The following is a 21,142-nucleotide window of genomic DNA, read 5'->3' on the forward strand; positions in this document are numbered from 1 at the left end:
GAGGGGGTGTAGGGTGGGGGGTTGCTCTAGGTTTTTTATGTTTCACTACCACTTCTGCCTGGGAAAATTCTGGTGATGACAAGTGTTGTAAAGCTTACATAAGTTCAGATGTGTAGATACCCACATTACCTACATAATATAGATGTGTAGATACCCACATAATCCAGATGTGTAGATTCACATATAACCTACATGTATAGATACCCACATACATCCAGAAAGTGTTGTGTAAAAAGTATGTGAACATTATTCATTTAAAAATGTTATATTACAAATTTGAATTCATTTGATAAATACAGGCATTTCACAAAGCATACTCAACAAAAACACAAAACATGATCACAATCCTGTCTAGCAACATACACATATCCTGGAACATGTAAACTGCATTTTATCATTCCAAATTCCCAAAGAAACAGGCAATTACTGACTGAGCGTGTTTGAGCTGCACTTTGTATACTAATGCAACTCGACGCAAAAGGACTCTTAATATGTATGACCTAATAAAGACATTGCTGAAAGGAAATACCCACATTATAAACTCAAGGCCCTCCATCATAAAAGTTTTCAGTGATACATGTTAAAATCGGACCACCTCAAAATAGTACCTATATTGTTACTTAATTCCTAATTCCTTCCATACATGATCATTTTTGGGGGTTTCTCACTCTCTCTCACTCTCTCTCCCTCACTCTCACATACACACACAAAATGAATAAATTACTTAAATCATAATTATGAAGAAAATTGGACATGTACAAAAAAAGAACCAAATAATGTCTGATATTAGCAATTATAATTACAAACTGTGGGAAAAGGAAGCCTGGGTTAAGGTATAAAATGATGGCAGAACAACTTCTGATGCTGGAATAGTTCACGTGGCTGGGTTAACATGCTTGGATTGGTTCTGGAAGATTAGCCCTCAGTCCATTTGCAAGCCCCATGCCAGTTTTAACTTCACACTTTTCACCTGCAGATGTACTCTAGTTACTGTAAATACAATTTGATTCCAGTTCCTTAGCCTGTTAGAGGGTGTAGAGGACTATGCCTAGTACTGTCTTGGTGGATGGACATTATTAATTGTGCCATTCTTCATAGGTAGTTCTTAAGGATTATTATTTCCTTTCATTTCTCAACCTTGAGGATGTATGGTTTAAGTTGCAGCCAACATATATTGTACTAGGACGGATTTAAAAAAATTGTAGTGCATTTGTTTTAATTAGGTCAAGTTTAGAGGACCTTAGAAGAACACACACCATTTTTCACACACATGCAGACACCAACACACACACACACGCAGACAACAATGCATACACACACACACACACACACACACACACACACACACACACACACACACACTAGCTCTCTCTCTCTCGTGCTCTCTCGAACCACGTGCTGAGGTTACGAGTCTTTGAGCATGTTAATGCGGGCAAAGATCTTGAGTGCTGGACCTAATTTGATATTCATAGCACTCATTAGGTGGTCCTCCTTCAGTAGCAGCATGGCCTGTCCATCAATCTCCTGAGAACGAAACTCATCAGCAATCTCTTGGCAGCCTGTCGTATTCATGGCAACAAGAAACAAGAAGTTTCTCTTAGTATAATGTATATAAAGGTAAGGCATAAACAACTGCAGTGTTTTTCTTTAGTGAAAACATTGCACACTCCTAAGTACAGAAATAGTTTTTTTAATTACCTGTTACCTATCTATTAACTATAACAAATATAACATGAATTTATGATAAGCAGCTCAAAGAGCCACTGACCTGGAAGTGAGCGGATGAACTCAAATACTTCCTGTACGTTCCAGTTGGTGGGGTCACATGGCAGGAAGTGTTGGCTGAGAAGAGGAAGCTCTTCCGGGTCAGGGGTAGCGACCCCTCGGGGTGGCCCCATGGGGCCAGAGCTGGCTGCAGACAGGGGGGAGGGGGGCTCCTCGTAGCTGGAAATGTCTGAGCAGGGGCTGGACTCTCCCTGGCTGGGCTGGGAGGGCAGCGGGGAGGACACAGACTCCCCCTGAGACTGCTGAGGCCCAGACAGCTTCTGCAGGTACAAACACACAATGTCACCTCTGAGGTGGCATGTGGAACACCCACAGATGGTTTTGCCCTAAATCATATATAGCATTTTTAATGTCACACCCAAAGACTATTGAGGTCTGTGTATAACCACTGCACTTGTCAAAAACAACTTCCTATAGACAAGAGAGATGCACCTGCACATTGGTTAAATTCTTCATAGGATATGCTATAGAATATCAGGTGTGATATTGTGAGTGCAGATAATTGCAGGATCATATCCAGCAAAACACAGGTAAAGTTCATCTTCAGTGCATGCTCCATGTTCTGAACTAAATCTAAATGTGTTTGAACAGCGTCGGGAAGCTGTTAACCTGTTTCTTTGCCTCTGTGCTTCGGCGACCTCGACTGTGTGACCTTCGCCTCCAACGACTGGCTGTTTTGGTCCTGTCAGGGTGGAAGAGACCAATCCGCTTTGTGCACCCGACGTTGTACCTGGTGAAGAGTAATGCAAGCTAGGATCCATAAAAGCCTCCGGCAGTCTCTCTTGCAGTGGCCCACCACTGTTGCATTACCTTGAAGGAAGCTTTAATGCTAAACCACTTTACCGTTTCGCACACACCACCGAACAGAAGCGCTTGGAGCCTTTAAACTTGTAGGCAAAGTCAACCCAGCCGCACAGCTCACATGTCAGCTTGGGCTCATCTGGCTCATCCTCACCCCGCCCTGTCAGCTCTGGGAGAACAGCAAAAAGCACACGCAGGAAACATGCAGGGGTCGATCTGATACAGGCTGATGTATTTGACACTCTTCAGTTATTCATGATTGTTTGGAAATAGCAACAATTCTAGCACATGCTGGACGAATTAGTAAACTAGCCCTCACACATGGTGGTGTATTTCCCACCTTGTGGTGCTGGTTCTTCAGGCTCTGAGTCGGTGGTATTGGGGGCATTGCTGAGGGGGGTTTTCTCTGGGTCTGAAGGCAACTGTTCTGCTTTCTTAAGGTTGTCAGTCTGAACCAGAGGCCTCTCAACCTGCAAATACAACATTCATTTAGCCAGCAACACACAGTTGCGCAAATGCACACAAATGCAGCTACACTATGATTTTATGTTATTTGAAGTTCAATGGAACAGAACTTCACAATAGATTCTGAAGTCCTGTTCTGACAAGCATGCCAATGAAAACGCTTGTAATTTAATTCACAATGATTGTACAATCACTGACCACAAGAGGGCGGCGTGAAATGTTCAATTCCCACAGTCTTTTGGGTATTGCTCCACAGTGGAGACAGACGGTGTTTGTTTGTGTCATCACTATACTCGTTAGCCTGGCTCTCTGAGATCTGAACAGAGTTGTTTTCCACTCTCAGAGGACAATGAAGCTTACTCACAGGGAATGGTTCAGCTCCCTCCTGGATAACAAAGCCCTCAATGACGTGTGTTAAGACGTGGGGTTTCACAATGGCTTGAGGTGGTTTGCTTTCCCCATTCTGTGGGGTGCTGCCTGTTGTAGCTGGCGTTTCATTCTCGGTTCCTGAGGTCATGGCCGGCGTCACTCCGGTCCCCGTGGTGGCACACGGCGTCTCTGCAGAGCCTAGATGAGAATTCTATGGTGTACTTCTCTCCATAGGAACCACAAAACACCAGCATCAAAAAAGTACAAGGCTGGTGAAAAGACCATGCTTCAAACCTGAACAGCTTTTGCAGTTGGTGTTGTTAACGTCTTACAATCATAACTGTATAAATGATAACCGAGACATGTAATAACTAGCCTGTGTTATGTCATTTATAGTTACAGAATGGAAGAACACTGAACAATGCAACACACACACACACACACACACACACACACACACTCACTCTCTCTCTCTCTCTCTCTCTCTCTCTCTCTCTCTCCTGGCACAAACCAAAACACTGGGCAACAGCATTAATTAACAGGCAAAGCTCACCGAGGTAGTACAAAACCTGCTTAGCTTTAGCAGCATTATCCAGTTCTGTCTGAAAACACGTGGGAAGTCTCATTCCATACTTTACAGAAGATACTGCCCTCTGCGCATATGGCTCGCACGGTGCCTGCAGCTCTTCCTCTACCTCACTCCCTCGCTGAAGACGGCTTCACTCTGCATCCACTTTCATGGGAATCACACACTTCTCTTCTACATCACCAGCCCCCCTCCCTCTCCTTATTTTGGCACCAGCCTCCCACTCCTGAAAGGAGCACACCCATTACAACAAATCCGGTTCATAATATGGGAGCAAGAAATGATTGTTTTTTTTCCCTTCTGCAGCTGTGGTTGCAACATCGCCTGAACCACCAAATTGATTTCTGAAAGAATAAACCCATGTTTTGCTTCAGCCACAGCTCCACTGCTCATTCTAAACTGGGAACTGAATGTCCTGTCACATTCCTGGCTCAAACAGTTGCAGGCGTTTATAGCCCCGATTATGTAGTGAATTAACCGACTTATAAGGTAGCCTGGCAAGTTCTGCTCATATTATCAGCTTAATCTTTTGAATGTCTGTTTTATTTTTAGATCTGAAAGTGGTCAAGCTATTTTGAACAGTGATGTATGTAAGCATTTGTGTGTGTGTGTGTGTGTGTGTTTGTGTGTGTTTGGGAATCTTAGTTTGGACTAAACTATGAATCCAGGAAAGCACATGCTATTCTATAAAAGGGTTTTGTGGCTTTCTCTTTTCCACTTTAGAAAAAGCAGCAGGAGTGACAGTGGAGAACGCTTGATGTTCTCTTTCAGGAATATGGATGCTCCTTATAGGAATCCAACAACAACTGAAAGACCTTTCTCTTGAAAATTATTACAAACAATTATTACAGAAAAGGCTATCAAGCACCTTTCTCAGATTTGTTATCAAGTATATTCATTCCTTTTATGGCTTTAAGTACATTAAGTATACTAAGCATTCAAATTAAGTGAAAGTCTTATGCTCAGTGAGTCCCCACATTTAGTGTTGCATTCTAGAAGTTCTAAGGCTCATGTCAATCACGCAGGGCGGGCCACTGTACCTTGTGTTTGGCAGGTGACGGTTCCTGTATCAGCTTTGGGTGGCTCTGGAGGGCCAATGTCTTGGGATGGCGTAGCTGTGGGGACCTGTGCACCCATTGGAGGGCAAATCTCCCTCATCACCAGAGATGTAGGCTTATCCTTACTGTCCTGAGCAAGTCTGGAGGACTGAGACAGAGGAGAGGAGATGAGAGGGTGAGTGAGGGTGGGCCAAACAAGAGAGATCTAATTTTTTATTTCTGGGTGTTCAAACTAGTTGTTGGGTGAGTCAGAGTAGAGCAGTAGCATACCTGGCTATGTGCAGGCTGAATTTGCAGGTTGATGGCTGTTAGCTGCACGGGCTGAGGTTTGGTCTGGCCCAGGCCTAACTGGGCCCCATGCTGGCTCACAGTGGAGTGGAAGATGGTGGCCTGCTGGCTTGGGGCCGGACACTGGCTGTGCGTTGGTGGTTTGGGCAGCACGGGCATTGGTCCTCCCACTGAGGAGCTCTGGGTGGAGCTCTGGATGCCCAGTGAGGCAGTCTGTGGGTGTGACTGGATAGAGGTGGTCTGCAATAATTGGGTCTGCATTCGAGGAGTGGGTGGAGCTTGGGGCTGAATGACGAACTGTTGTGGTTGCTGCTTGATCAAGGCTTGAGGCTGAATCTGGGCATATGCTGGCAAGAACACACATGTACACATATACATATATGGACATAAATGTCAAATTTAATATGATTGTATACTATTGCCAAGAGCTATTTGTGTTATCGCTTTGCATAACCTTAAAAGAACACAATGAAAGTACACAAGAAATTTAAATGATATTTAAATAAAAAAACAGAAGCACAAGTCTTTTGCAGAATGATGTGGTGGACAGTAGCAAAAATTGCATATTTGGAATGCAAATGTGACACATAAAACAAAGATAACCAAGTTACAGATGAAGAATGGAGACACTTGTCTATGAAAATGAAGACAAACAACCAAATTTAACTGTGTTATTGGCAGTGTTTTGTGCAAATTCATAATACTCAAATATTCTGGATTATTCGAGTACTGAGACACTACAAAAATGTGTGTATATATATATATATATATATATATATATATATATATATATATATATATATATATATATATATATATATATATATATATACACATACATACATACATACATACACACATACATACACACACACACACACACACACACACACACACACAACACTACACACTGATTACAAAAATGCATCTTATGAGTGTAAAATTCTACATCTATCCACACCCACCACCCCATTTACACTGATGAGGGTGCCACTTCCATCAGAGTGCCACTGCTCACGGCATATTCTGTGTGGAGGACCCCTCCACACAGTGTTGGCATAAGTGTACCCCTCCACAGTGTTGGCATTTGGCATTATGTGTTGGCATAAGTGTATCAGATACAGTTGTGTTCTTGGAGTTTTTATATGCATCAGTGTCACTGCCGTGTGAAAAATGGTGCACTGTTTAAATCTACTCTGGTACAGCAACTCTACTGAAGAAGAGCTCTAGCATGGCTAACAGAAAAGGTGAATAGAAACAGATGGACTCTAGCCTCTAACTGTCCCCCTTCAAACAGTTCCACATAAAGAAATGCTTTTAATGGAGTGAGTGGTGGACACACATACATGCAGACACATAAATGTAAATATCATTTCATTAAATCATCCATTTGAGTAGTCCACTGTAGTAAAGCTCCCCTTATTGCCTCTCTATAAACTGCTGTTCTCCATTTTATAACAGAATTCTAGTGTTTGGAGCATAACCACTGTATCTAGAAAAAAACTGCAACAGAACTCAGATTTGTTTTTGTACTGTACAGCTTTGTGACTGCATGATGCTGGAAATTGTGTTAAACTTTGCAGCTGACTCATCATGGGTCTGGCCCTACCTCAGTACAAACTGTCACTGGAGAGCCAACAGGTTAGCTAATTTGTAGTGTCAGTATGTAGCTGGTGTGTGTGTCTGTGTGTGAAGAGAGGGAAAAAAAAAAAAAAGTGTGAGGGATGGTGGGGGGGGGGGGTGTTTTTGGGGCAGGCAGGCCTTCTTTTACTGAATACTGGTTAAAAGTAGCAAAGCTCTGGGCCACTGTAAACCTCCCCTAATGACAAACAGAAAAAAGAAAGAATGTACTTTTCTCTGTTCTTTGGATGGCGTGGGATAGTGGATTCTGTAGCCTCCCTTCTATCGTTCTGTTTTTTTTTTTGCTCTCTCCCCTCTCTGTCTCTCTCTCCCTCAGAGAAAAGAAGCTGATGAGTTAATCTCTTTAGACTGCGGAACACAGCCCTGGAAAACCCCAGACTTCCCGGCTTCATTTTTTTTCCAGCAAAGCCACAGCAAACATTAGTTTATGTCATGGACTACTTTATGTGGCCGTATAATCAAATATACAATGAATATGCATTTAATATGCAATGAATTCTTCTCTCTCATACACACATGCAGGCACACACACACACACACACACACACACACACACACACACACACACACACACACACACACACACACACACACACACACACAATCACTACCACTATGTGCATACAGACTTTCTGTGTTCCTGTTTTTAACACTTTTGCTAATGTTCACCTTCATTTTAAACTGTTATTCCCACTTTAAAATCACATCCACCCACACAGTTTATGTACCCAAACCATGTATATGTATGTATGAACACACACAGACACACAGACACAGACACACAGACACAGACAGACACACACACACAGACACACACACACACAGACACACACACAGACACACACACACACAGACACACAGACACACACACAGATTTACATGTAATATGTGCTGTTTGCTTGGACAGAAGACATGCAGCCACGGAGGCCCTGCTGCCAAGCAAATAAACACCTTTCAAAAAGATTCAATGCATCCTGTACAATGAAGTGTTTCGGCTAAGAAGCTAACGGGACTTTAGACTCAGTGAACACCAAGCTTACACCTAACAGTCAGGAAAACAGAGAGCCAAACAGCTCTGGCTGCCCTCTGGAGTTTAATGCCATAGCAACCCAACCTGTGCACAATACTCAGAGCCTCTGTGTCTGTGGCTGTCCCCTACTGAGACTTCAAAAGAAACATAATTCATGTTGCCCCTAAACAAATGAGTATACACTCCACCTTTAACAGCCACCAACTTATACAATGGTGTGTGTGTGTGTGTGTGTGTGTGTGTGTGTGTGTGTTTCTAAACCCCTCAGATGAGAGATGAATGAAGTATTGGTGTTAGCCACAGGGCCTCTCTCAGTGAAGCTTGCTAATGGCTGCCACAAGTTTTCACACACCACCACCACCACAGGTAGGGGTCCTACCTGGGCCCAGCATTTGCTGACGTTACTCCAAATGGTGGAGCTGTGTGGTGTACACCGGGGCCAGCTCTGCACCTCAGTCTCTATGCCCCCAAGGATCTGCAGCTGCACTGAGCTAATGCAGATAACCATGCTGACCAAATGTAGTACTAATGAAGTAAAAGTGACCAAACATAGTAGTAATTTATTAATGCTCACTTGCTGGAAAGACCTGGCACTCATGTTAAGCTGCAATTCTCATTTTGTTTTGGACAGTATTATAGCACAAGGGTGAAATTGCAGGAGAAGGGCAGGTGTTCTAGAACCTTCAGCTCACCAGTACTAACTGTAGTGTGGTCAAGTCTAATTAATTAGCCCTAGGGTTTCTGGGAAGGGAGTCATTTCTTTCCGAGTCACTTTACAAAGTTTTAGAAGTTCTTCAAGCACAATTTAATAAATCCCATTGTGGCTTATACAAAATAATCAAAGCTATTAAGGAACTGTTAGCATTAAATTAAATTAAATGCAAATTAAGCCATGCTAACACTTATCTAACTTTTGTGCATTATTAGACATTAGCATTGTTGTTAGCATCATTTAGGTGACATGTTCCTCTAAGATCTGACTGTGGTTGGCAATGTGATCATGGCACTTGCCAATGTTTTGAGTTCCAGGCGGCCCAAAACAAAATGAGAACTCCAGCTTAGCATGAGCTACAGAGCTTTATGGCACATGAGCTACTATGTTTTAGTCAGCATTATTACACAGATGACAAACCACTTTTGTAAGTCGTTCTGGATATGAGCATCTGCTAAATGCCAAAAATGTAAATGTACCTGGTGCAATAAGGGGATGGGAGGACGTCACGCTGCGGCTCATATTTACGGCCTTGGCTTCCACTTCCCCCCCGCTGTCTAGCTTCTTTGGCCCATCCCCGCTGGCTGCGGTCAGCGGCCCCTTCCCTGCCCCGCTCCCCAAGCTGGAGGAGCTCTGGATGGGACTCTTGATGAGTGGTGTGGGCTGGATGGAGACCGAGGTCTGCTTTAGGCTCAGGGCCTGCAGGCCTGTGGATGGAGAGGAAGACGATGCCCCCTGCTGGCTACGCAGGGCAAGATTCTGCACCTAGGACAGATATTTGGAATATATATATATTCACTCTGTTTATGCAATTTGTGGGTGCAGTTAATGTACTGTGTAAGTTCAATGTGTAAGTTTCCACAGGTGAATAGGTTTTGTCTGTATGTGGCCTGTGCAAGCTGGCAGGCATGTATGTATGCATGTATGTATGCATGTACCTGTGCAGATGCAGACTGGGTGTTGCTGTTGGCACTGGTCTCTGACTGCAAGGCAGTCACGGTGGCTGTGGGAGCAAGGATCAGCTGGGGAGACAGAGGAACTGCACGACCCAGACTCCTAGCTACGTGCACCAGGTTGCTTTGCTGAGCCTGCAAACACACGCACACAGACACACACACACACAATTACAATTTGGCGCTAAGACACTTGGTCAAGTTACAAGTTTCAAGCTTATAGTTTTATATATTTTCACTCCAAATTTTAGGACAAATATTTTTACCTTCGCAATTCACTGAAAGCTATTTTCAGTCTTGAGTGCTGGCATGTGAATGTGGCCCAATATGTTACAGCTCTTGTCTGAGATAGTAAAAGAACTAGCAAGGCCCTGAAGATATTTATGTGTACTGTATGCATATGCAAGCTCACCATCTGAGCACGCAGGTACATCTGTGCCTGGCTGGCAGTGAGGGTGGGGCTTGAGCCATTGCCTAACAGCACTGCCTGCTGTGAGATTCCAGAAGGGGCGGGGTTTACAGTCTGGGCACGGCTTATTAACTGAGCAGTAGCAGGAGACGTGGTTAAATTAATCTGACAGAGAGAATATCACATATACAAGTATTGCAATCCATACTCAAATTGAACATCCCTACATATCAAAAGTGTCACTATATACTTAGTCTGCCTTTGGTATCTGCAAAGAATGCCTACTTTAACAGAGTATAATTAGAGTCTGAATTCATGAGCACCACAGCTATTGAGCTTGTCTTTAGCTGAAACTACCTGTAAAGTGCTGAGCTCTATGCAGACTTACCGTAGTCTGTGAAGAACCAGTCTGCGTGGATGACGTCCCATTCTGGGAGGAGTTTTGCCTCCCAGCAGCTATACTGGCCTGAGAGAGAGAGAGAAACAGAGAGAAAGAAAAAGTGAGCGAGAAAGACAGAGAAGGAGAGGGAGGAATATGGAGGTAGGAATATTACACAAGAAGCTGCAGTGTGGCCGATTGTGGAAGTAGGTGGCCACCATACAAGCTTCAAAGGCTCCACGCTCTCCACAAGCTGTACACGCTCCACATACTCCACACGCCGTATGGGTGAGGTTCGCACCTGCTGCACTGCGGCCAGGCTCTGGAGCTGCGCTGTGCTTAGGTGCTGCTGCTGGAGGGCTGCAGTCTGCAGCATGAGGTGCTGCTGCTGTGCTGCGTACATCTGTTGCAGGTACTGCGCCGCCGTGCTTGGCTGCCGGTGCAGGGCCTGCTGGATCACCTGCAGCACATGCACACCACATGGAGCACTGCTGGAGCATCAATGAGCACTTCATTACATGGGGAGAAAAGGGACATGGCCACGGACCAACCGTGACTGGCTGCCCAGGTTCCTCTTGTAATTTGACCTGTAAAGAGATTGCCTGCACCGTCAAAAATTCTTACATTTGATTCTCTAGATCTGGACACCTTAGTGTTTGTCGCCATCTTTTGGTCAAAAACGGAACAATGGAAGTATTCTAAGAAGTGCTGAAGGGAAACCTCAACCACGAGATCGAGTTGCATCATATCCCTTCATTCCTTTTCACTTCCTGTATTTCTAATGCATTCTTTAAAGTGCTGACATGGAGCACTATTAACACAAATGTGCTCAGACTGCAGCTTCCACACGGATATCCACACAGACAAAACAAGCAGGGCTGCACTGTAGCCTTCTTTTGAACCAGAAACATGGCTAGCTACATCAGAGCTGCAGAAACACGCACCTACATAGCAACTGAAATAGGGATTATTGCTGTATTCGTGCATTTACAAGAAACAGACATGATGCAATGAGCAGTGATTTAATCCTCTAATCAAAATTTCAGGACTTTTTGATCAAAGTATGATTCTTAAGATGTTATAATGAAAATGACAGTACAAATACTGAAATTTATATTCCAAAATATTTGAATATATGAACTGGCATTTCTTAGGACTAGCTAAGCCACTACTGAAAATGAAGCCAAGCTGCTGAACGCATTGCGATTGTCCCGAGACTTACAGCAGTGCGAGAGCTCACGGCACCATCTTCCTTCTTAGCTGCGATTTTCCTCCTGCTCTCCTCCTGCCACTCAGTGTCAGAGACCTGAGTCCTGAACGTCTTTTCTCTTTCTGCTGCGGCCAGTGGCTCCTCCTCGCACCTCCTCCTGGCCCCTCCCCCTGCCTGGGCTTTCATGCCGGACTGGCCTTTGCCATACAGTTGCTAGGCAACAGTTAGATGAGACTCTGTCCACAGTTCTAGGCTGGTGTACAGCTGAGCATGTCCTGAGCAGCTTGCATCTTCTGACCGTGCAGCTAACACACAGATGTGTGGGCATGTGGGATTCACATCCCTCATGTAGACTCAGATAGTTGCTCCATGCTTGCTTAATGTTGTTCTGCCAATGCTATTATTTTCATTATGTAAAATTCATAATTTATGTAAAATGATGAAACATAAAAAGTATGGCTGGCCCACTAGATTCATGGCTGTACCTATGACCCCAGCAGCACTGGATGTAAAATCCAGTCCTGAACAAGATTTCAATACGATTGGTTTGCCTGTAAGGTCAAAGGTCAGGGTTCTTGCAGACTAGAAGGGAGGTTTATGTTGAACAGTAACCATGGTAACCTGATAAAGTCATCTGTAAATGCCTGCAAAAGCTTTAGCTGCAATTATGGGGTACCCCAGCTACAAACAAACCCTATTAAAGGTAGAGCGGGCATAACAACAATGCAATCTATGGCATACATGAAGTGGCAAAAAGGTTTTTTAAAAAGAGTGAAATTAACGTTCTTTGCATATCAGGTCTGAACTCGGGTCCTGTGCTGCAGTCCTCTCCTCTCTGAGATGTCAGCCTGGGGAGATTTTTTGATGGCATGCATTTCCTAAAGTTGACCAGTAGGTGGAAACATATTCAAATTACTGAGACTGGCTCTGGTATATGGTCAGTCAGTATTCTTGGGAGATTTGTGTGACTAGGATATATAAGTTGGGTATCGGGGTTTTGTGTTACCTTTTTCCATTGGGACGTGATTTGCTTTTATATATTTTAATGGTCTTTGCTTTGGTGTAGTATTGTGAGAGTTTGCATTAGTCATGTGTATGAGTAGCTGCACATGCAATTCAAAGTGTCTTTAATAGTGAAACCCCTGTTTGTGTGTGTGTGTGTGTGTGTGTGTGTGTGTGTGTGTGTGTGTGTGTGTGTGTATCCTTACCTGTACAGTCTGTCGGTCAGGTATCCCACTATACACCGATATCTGCGGCACAGTCTGTCTGCTGCTGTTAGTACTGCTGGTGGAGCTGACACTGCTGCTGTTGGGGACTGTGGGGGTGGAGGTGGTGATGGTGCTGGGTGTGTTGGAAGTGCTGCTGGTGAGAGAGGAACTGGTAGTGGAGGAGCTGGACATGCTCGTGTTGCTGGCACTGGAGGCAGGAGGACCCTGCTCACCCTCCATGGTGCCACCCCGACGTCTCACCTTTGACCCACGACTGCCTCGCTGGCACACCCGACGCAAGCTAGAAAGAGAGAGAGAAGAGAGAGAAAGAAAGAGAAAAGAGAATGTCAAGACAAGTAAACCTGTCTGAAATTCAGAGTACACTCTTATCTCACTCAGTGTCTGCTAACTACTGTCATGTTAACAATAGCAGTGTCATTGGCAACACACTAAATGGATACTGACGTGCCCAAGTGTGCAAATGTATGTAGGTACCTTGGATACTGTGCCAGATAGACACTGGTCTCTATTTACTCATGTTAAAATGATATAAAAATAGGAATAAATGGAAAATAAATAGTAGATTTCAGTTTCAGCTTTGTTTATGAGCTGAATTTTGTTTACTACTACTATTACAGGTTCAGAGTTTTAAAGGAGTCTGTAGGTCACACATATAAAAGTTTTAATATGTTTCACGTTTAAAGTTACAAGCTGCTGTAGTATTAATTTATTACTGTTTCTGGGACATTTCTATAACCAGTCTGTAACTCAGTTTGATCATTTCCAGAAGATTCACAAATCATTATGCTTACATATCAAATCAAACAGTTAAACATCTGCCAGCACTGTGTAGAAAAGACTGGAGCATTCTTTGACTGAGTCTCTTCCTCCACAGTCACCATAAACATTGAAAAAAAGCAGAGTGGTGCTTAACAACGATGTATTCTATGGTGTAGATAAAGTGAAAAAGTCAAAGATTGAAAGGAAAGGGCTTTATGTAGCAGGTCTGAACTCAAGTAGACCTGGATGAGATGTCTGATATTTTTTGTGCCTTCACTTCTGAAGAAATGACAACCATGTTACTAGCTTTTTAATTGTATTTTTTCTCAGAAAAAGCAAATGCCAAGAACTGTGCCTCAGTTAACATTTTGGTCTGAAGTCTCACGTTATGGAAACAAGCCTGGGTAAACAGGGGAGAGAATTCTTTTAATTCTGCATCCCCACCTTATGGCAAGTGCACACGGTTCAGATTTTAGAGAACAAACAATGTTCCACCTCACTTGGCTTTTGTGATTTGTTTGAGAGTCTTGCTATTTTTATTCATGGTTGTGTTAGAATTTAGCAGCATGTGTTTTTATTAGAGACAGAGAAAACAGACGTATCACCAAAAGAGATTCACCGATGGGGAGATATTTCAAACTCTCATCGTTCTAACAATAGTCATAATCATAGCTAACCAGAAGTAATGTATGGCAAGTAGCCACTTCAACTGAAGAGTTATCCATCTTACAACACACATATACACACACACACATACATACACACACTTATACATATACATATACAAACACCCCCAGACACACAGATGCAGAGAGGCACACACACACACACGCGCTTATCTTGACTGTTCGGTTAATAGAATTGTGAATGCCCCCCCCTCTTGGACTGAGCCCCGGGACCAGAGGTTAAGAGAATTAGGAAATGGAGAGAGAGAGGGAGAGAGAGAGAGAGAAAGAGAGATGGGGAGCACTGAACCGCTTCAGTTCATTTGCCACGTACACACGAGAGCTACAGTCCCTACAACCTGAAAGTCCCTTATCCCTCTACCTCTGCATACAATCCCCAGCCTCCCTTAAATGATCATCCTTATACGTTGTCTAAGTGGGACATCAAATAAGACAGTCTGTGTATCCATGTCCCCACAGACAATCTCCTGAGCTATGAAGAGTTAATGAATTATAGGCACGGTAATTAGATATTCTAAATATAAGATGGATCTTAGTACTGCACACTGATGGAAATGCATAAGGGAAATCATCCTCACAGGATGATTTGAATAGTATTCCTACGAAATGAGTGAAAATTGTTCGTTTGATGATAAAGGCGCAGCAACATATTGACCATTCTGTCTGCCAACAGTTCTTTGGTGTGGTAATTGCAGAAGTCACTTATGACTGAAATTAATGAATTAATTAAGTGATTTTATATACAGTACCATCGGTAGCATTACTATCATCATCCTCATTATCACCATCACGTATCACTATCCGCATCATTTGTAAACTAATTCTAAAACAACTCATTCTCTAAGTGTTGAACAAAAAACCATTACAAAACATCAAAGAAATCCAGCACCCACACATATAAATAGCTCAACAAAGAATACTGATCCGCGTATTATAATCGGCATTTACGCAGGTGCGCGGCGAACTCTCACGGTGAAATCTAGCTCCACGATTTCCTCCTCTACGTTCAACACACCACACACCTACAGGACACCCCACATAACACCGGTATCGCATGTAGACAGCTCGCAAAGCCACCCTCCGCTGACTCCACGCTCCTTTTAACAGCAGACACGATAGGGTGCACCCGAGGTGCGAGGGACCGGCAGCGACGGTGCAGACAGACAACCGTGTGGGATCTGACGAGACGCAGACTGGGAAACAACGATGGATTTAAAACAGATACACAACTTAAAGTTTGGGGACAGAGGCACAGACGGACAGAGTAGGAGATCACAGGACTCTGTATTTTGAAAGCTGAGAGAGTGCAGAACGCAAAGAGCGAAAATAAACATAGGCATATTTGACAGAGACGTCCGGGCCAGCCGGAGAGAGACGGAGCGCCTCGATGAGACAAAGCCCAGCTCCTACCTCCTGTGTGGGGCTGCACGGGCTCCTGTCGTCCCCGTGGTAAGCCCCATCCCCCGGGACCCTGTCGCTTCTTTGTCTGACGCGTGTGTGTGAGCGTGCGCGCGTGTATATCCCAGTTCAGCCTCCTTGCAGAGTGCATCCGCCGTGCCAGCCACCTCGCGCTCTCTATCGTGCTCACACGCGCAAAAGCACGCAAGCCCTCTGCCTCTTTCCACCCTGATTATGTGGTTTCCTAGCGACAGCCAAAGGGGGGGGGGTGCCTTTCGGAATCCCAATCTAGAGACCCATGCTGATTGGACAATCAGATTCCTCTAATGAAGCGGATAGTACTGATTTTTAAATCCTATTTCATAACTATAACCAACTCCCTTTAACAGAATATTTACTGGAACCAGTGAAAGGTTTTTGTGCATTCTGTTCTGAAGAAATGACAGGACTATGTTATTAGCTTTTTCACTGTAATGTTTACCAAAAAAATCTAATGCTAAGAACTGTTTTTTTCAATTAACATTTTGTAGAGACAGGTCCAATTTCAGTAAAGTAAAAATCCCAGTAATAAAGATCATTTAAAAACATTTGGTCTATGGCATATACTATTCAGTTTACCTATTAAACTCCAGGCTTCCTATTTGGGTGTTAATGTTAAAACACATTATTCGGTAACTACTGTGAATTGTTTTAGGTGAAAACTACAAGAAAACTGATATGAAATAGTTGTAGTTACAAGAGTGAAGAATTAAAGCCTGGACTGACTCCTACATCTTGGGAATATAAGGGGTTAATTTGATGGACTATAATATGGAAAGGAGGACAGGCAGAAACTAAAACAAGAGATCTGAAGATGAAATTCCATTAAGGACGGCAAGTAAAATCACAAGGTCATTCTTAATGGCTCTTCTTAATGAGGCCTTTACTTGTTAATCAGAACTGCCATATTAATTGTAGTAAATGATTTTATCCAATGGTGGAATCACAGTAAACACTATAAAGAATGGTTTCACATTGTCATGAACCAATAGGCAATTGCATTTTTAGCACTCTACAACTAGTGTAGCACCTTACAATACTCAAAATAAAAAATACAAGAGATTTGCCTAGCTTCAGTGGAGTAAAATGGATGCTAAATTGAGCCACTTATTTTCTCTCGGTAGCATCTGATAGAAGCTGTGCCTGGTGAAATGGATTTCCCTTGCATGTGAGTAAAATATCATATTGATTGCAGTCAGGCAGGCATGAACGTCACTGATTGTACTTCACCTATTAGCATATAGATTAGCTGTTGGTAGGGGCATGAGAATAAATTATAACAGAACGTGTGGAAAGGCTGATGGAGAGAGGGAGAGACTGGGAATCAGGCAGAGTGAAACAGAGATGAGGAGATAAGGAAAAAGAGTATGGAAAAGGAGAAAAGGGAGAAAGAGAAGGTAGAGACATTAACAAATGTAGAATATAACAGATTAAGAGAAAGAGGATACAAAAATATATATTAGCCAGTTACTGAAACCGATAGTCGAATGAAAACAGATAGATGTATGGATGGAACAGGGAAGGATTGAAAGATGGAGAATGAATGGTAAAGAATGACAGAGGGAATAGAAAAAAATAGAGAGAGAAATAACGAGACTGGAAGGGGAGAGAGATGGAAAGACAGAATATTCTAAAGGGGTGGGGGAATAAAGAGAGGAGGCATAGATACAGTGAAATGAGGTGGCGGCGTGAGCCGCGGTGGGGGGAGTGCTGTCTGTCTGCTCTGGGTTTGATCCACATTAGCTACCCACTCAGCCAGGCAGCAGCAACTGAGTGGGGGCAGGGATGGACAGACATGGGAGGAGAGCCTGAGAGACAAAACGCACTCGCCATGGGCAGACGCTGACAGCGGGGCTTTGCAACTTCCTCCAACCCCAGGCCGGGCACCAGAGCAAAGGCAGCACATTTACACTGAAGGTGCAGTTAAAAGCTACCATGACACATTCATGACTCTGCTCACCTTTTCCAGCAGTTTCTGGCTTGTTCCTGCTGCTGTAGCAGGATAACGTGAGGGGCGCTCATCACCCTAACGTTACTGCTGCTGCTGAGCTCTTTGAGCCACCTCTTGGCAACTTTTTAACCATTAAATTGTGTGTGCTTCTTATGCACTTGATTAACTCTGCCCCTGGCTCTCAGCAAACTCCCAATACTTTATGGACAGAGCAAGTCATAGTCTGGACTTGGACAAGCAGGATGTTGTGGTTCTCATTTGCATCCTAGCATGTGCAGGGCTACTCCAAGTCTAGGCAACCTCATTGTTTGTTGACCTGAAAATGTTAAAATGTACTGAAAGTGGCAGCACAATGAAACTCAAGACCTAAAACAAGGATCGAACCTCACAGGTCGATACACCTTTGAAGCGCATCCTATAACAGGTGCCCACAGAAATGTACAATGGCACAAGTCTTGCTAAATCACCTCGCTAAGCTGGCACCTTCCTTAACTTTTAAATGAGCAATGGTGTAATTAGCCAGTGATGTACATCTAGGACAGGTGTCCTCATAGCCCATACTTTGCCCCAGGACCCCCCCCGAGGCTTAGCTAATTGGTATCCCTTGGCTACTTCACTCAGTAGGAGTGGAGCTTATGCATGCAGAGATGTGTATTCCCCACTGACTGTGTGGGTCCAGGGGGTAGCTGGAGATCAATGCAGGGAATCTTGATGGAGTCTGGATGAGGAGCCCATGAATAACGTATACCATGGGTTGGGTTACCAGGGGCCTCCTCATTTTTATTAATAGGGATAAGATTATAACAGGCAATAATGAGCTCCTCAGGACCACAAAACCTGATTTAAGGATCACTTAGGTGGGTGCAACGAAAAACTTGCAATGATGGTCAAGGAACAACATACTATATTCAGAATCTCACACATCACATATAGCACATACAAGTTATTTGTGTATGTGTGTATCATGCATAAGTAAAATGTTTCTAGAGTTATAGTATTATTATTAGTAGTAGTATTATTATATAATAAGTATATTTTTCTCACACACACACACACACACACACACACACACATTATATATAGGTGTGTATGTATGTATGTTTATTATTATTTATTGAATAATTCCTAATTTTTTCATCCAATCAGTGACAAAGCTATGGCTCTGTCATGATTTCTGAAAACTTATTCTGAGTTCTGAAGTTTGTGTAACTTTATATAAGCAGGTGCTTATTCATGACGTTTTTCTTTTCTTTAAAGCACATTTGTCTGTTTAATGGATTCCAGTCAGCTATGCTGGCAGCTCCTTATCACTTGGGAGTGCACGCTCGCCATGACGACAGCATGATGTTCTCAAGTGCTGATGTCCTTGCTGCAGTTGCACTGAAAATGTCAGCTGCTGTTCTAGAAGTGTGAAGCTGAAGCTCAGAACGAGAGTCCAGCAGGCAGAGGCACTGGAGGCAGAGGGCCAGCGAGGCCCACTGGAGAAGCATCAGCCTAGAGGGATTGTGTTGGCTCGACAGCACACAGACATGGATGAACCCAGCAACTCAGTGCTGCCACTGCACCTGACATTTGGACTTCTCTGCTGACGCTCTGTTGCCATGTATTCAGGAAGAACTCATTCATGCATTTTTGATATCTCTCTCTCTCTCTCTCTCTCTCTCTCTCTCTCTCTCTCTCTCTCTCTCTCTCTCTCTCTCACGGATTGATTCAGTGTTTGAGCCTTGGATAAAAGAGAGACACTTGAACCTCTAATTCCTTCATGCGAGCTGCAGTTAGTGCAGTTAGCTTAAGTCCCTCTGCAATTAGCTGCCAGCCTCTCTCCCCGTGCACATGGACCTCATCACCTTGAGCCCAGCTCAGTTATTCGATAAAAGCACTTTCACTGCAGAAGTGGGATGGTTCCATGGCCCTCTCTGTATGGCATTATTAAGTTCTCTTCATCCCAGCATCCTAGTTTAGGGTATAGATCTACTTCGTGCTCTGCTATAGCATCTGAGATATGAACAACAGGGTACATGTTAACTGACATATTTTGCAACAAAAAATACAAGGAATGATAAAATTAAGAAATCTGAAGTGCATTTCTGTAGATAACTCTAGTAAATCTGATGTAATGATCTGTAGAATGTGTTAGGATGCAGAGCTGGGTTGTCTGAGGTTGAGAATGTAGATTAGGGAATTCCTACTTGAATAAAATGCAGTTGTTTTGGGACCTGGCATGGTTACTGCATGTTTCTAATTCTTTTCAAACTGTGCTTTAATTTGGCTGAAAACCTGCCTCGGCATCGCCAGAGAAAACCGCACATTAAACACACACACACACACACACACACACGCGCACACACACGCGCACGCATACACACACGCGCACACGCACACACAGATATGCAAATAACAAACATTCAGATTGACCAGTGTAGAGTGATTTGGTGGACACACAAATTTCAATCTGGTCCATGTAGGATACTGGCGATAACATGACCTAGCTCTGACCCTTGATGTCAGTGTCTTACACTCACATGCGCACACATGCGCGCTCTCTCTTTCTCTCTCTCTCTCACTCACTCACTCACACACACACACACACACACACACACACACAGGTCTAAAATGAGTAATATTCAAATACAGCCTTAAAATATCTCCCTACATGCGTTAAGATGCACCATACACTGAAATGGGCTTTGAGAACACAAGCAAACCTCCTCCATAAAAACAATTTGGCAGAAGTGGGTCACTTCTACTACTGCCTCAGTGCCTGTCCATCAGCCTGTCAGATCTGGTTCGCTCGCTCCTTTCAAGAGTCTGGAAGCATGCTGGCTCTCAGCGAGAAAACAAACATACACACACAAACACACACGCACGGACATACTATATGTCTCCTTAAGAGTCAAGTTTAAATAAATGAAAATTATAGTCTTGCAGTTAATAAAGCAAAACTAGCTTACCTTTAGCGTAGGCCTTGTCTTCCCCCTGGGTTTGAGTTCTTCCTGATTTCCTGCTATCCTACACCATTTCTAGGCTGTGCTGTGCGCTATGCGCTCGCTACAGACCAGAGACAGGAGAAGGAGGGGGTCGGGGGGAATCCACGCATTAGCATTCCAAAGGTCACGTGTGATCTGATTCCAGCCAATCATTGCTCACCGTGCAGCACTCTAGCCCGCCCATTCCCTTTAAACCCCTCCCTGTCCCTCTTCTATGCGGCTGTCAGTCCACTTGCACTGCTAGTCTGTGAAAATCACCATAGCAACACTAAGAGATTTAACCCTTCCGTGTTTTTTATGGCGCCTTGCTTGAAACAGGCATGCTTAGATGGGCCGCAAATAAAACAAGGGGAGCTGAACAGCTCTGCTGATGAACATACAAAGAACATGCAAATGGCTGGTTTGAC

General features: G+C 43.7%; 1 protein-coding gene across 4 annotated transcripts; it reads right to left on the minus strand.

The window, feature by feature from the left end:
* Positions 1-249: 249 nt before the first annotated feature.
* Positions 250-20,801, minus strand: phc2b (polyhomeotic homolog 2b (Drosophila)). Of its 4 annotated transcripts, none has more exons than XM_027019205.2 (15): positions 20,700-20,801; positions 12,895-13,195; positions 10,778-10,936; positions 10,486-10,563; positions 10,101-10,262; positions 9,674-9,823; positions 9,215-9,500; positions 5,335-5,699; positions 5,047-5,212; positions 3,416-3,618; positions 2,927-3,056; positions 2,629-2,755; positions 2,395-2,515; positions 1,769-2,045; positions 250-1,559 (listed from the first exon to the last, which is right to left on the minus strand). In XM_027019205.2, the coding sequence occupies exons 2-15, from the start codon at positions 13,132-13,134 to the stop codon at positions 1,405-1,407; spliced, it is 2,619 nt and encodes an 872-aa protein (XP_026875006.2). In that variant the 5' UTR covers positions 13,135-13,195; positions 20,700-20,801; the 3' UTR covers positions 250-1,404. The 4 variants fall into 4 exon arrangements, with proteins under 4 accessions (XP_026875006.2, XP_026875002.2, XP_026875005.2 ...); XM_027019201.2 differs by lacking the exon at positions 20,700-20,801 and adding an exon at positions 15,771-15,844; XM_027019204.2 differs by lacking the exon at positions 20,700-20,801 and adding an exon at positions 15,771-15,843 and having other exon boundaries at positions 10,101-10,178.
* Between the last annotated feature and the right edge of the window lie 341 nt (positions 20,802-21,142).

The sequence above is a fragment of the Electrophorus electricus genome, chromosome 3 (genome assembly GCF_013358815.1).
Source record: "Electrophorus electricus isolate fEleEle1 chromosome 3, fEleEle1.pri, whole genome shotgun sequence".
Taxonomy (NCBI): Eukaryota; Metazoa; Chordata; class Actinopteri; order Gymnotiformes; family Gymnotidae; genus Electrophorus; species Electrophorus electricus.

Bases quoted from the DNA above. Each gene is read 5' to 3' on its own strand.
- phc2b (XM_027019201.2), bottom strand. From the start codon at position 15,820: ATGGGGCTTACCACGGGGACGACAGGAGCCCGTGCAGCCCCACACAGG. The intron at 3,057-3,415 runs GTGAGTAAGCTT...TTGTATTTGCAG, and splicing joins AGGGAGCTGAACCATTCCCT to GTTGAGAGGCCTCTGGTTCA. The intron at 2,516-2,628 runs GTAAAGTGGTTT...ACTCTTCACCAG, and splicing joins TCGGTGGTGTGTGCGAAACG to GTACAACGTCGGGTGCACAA.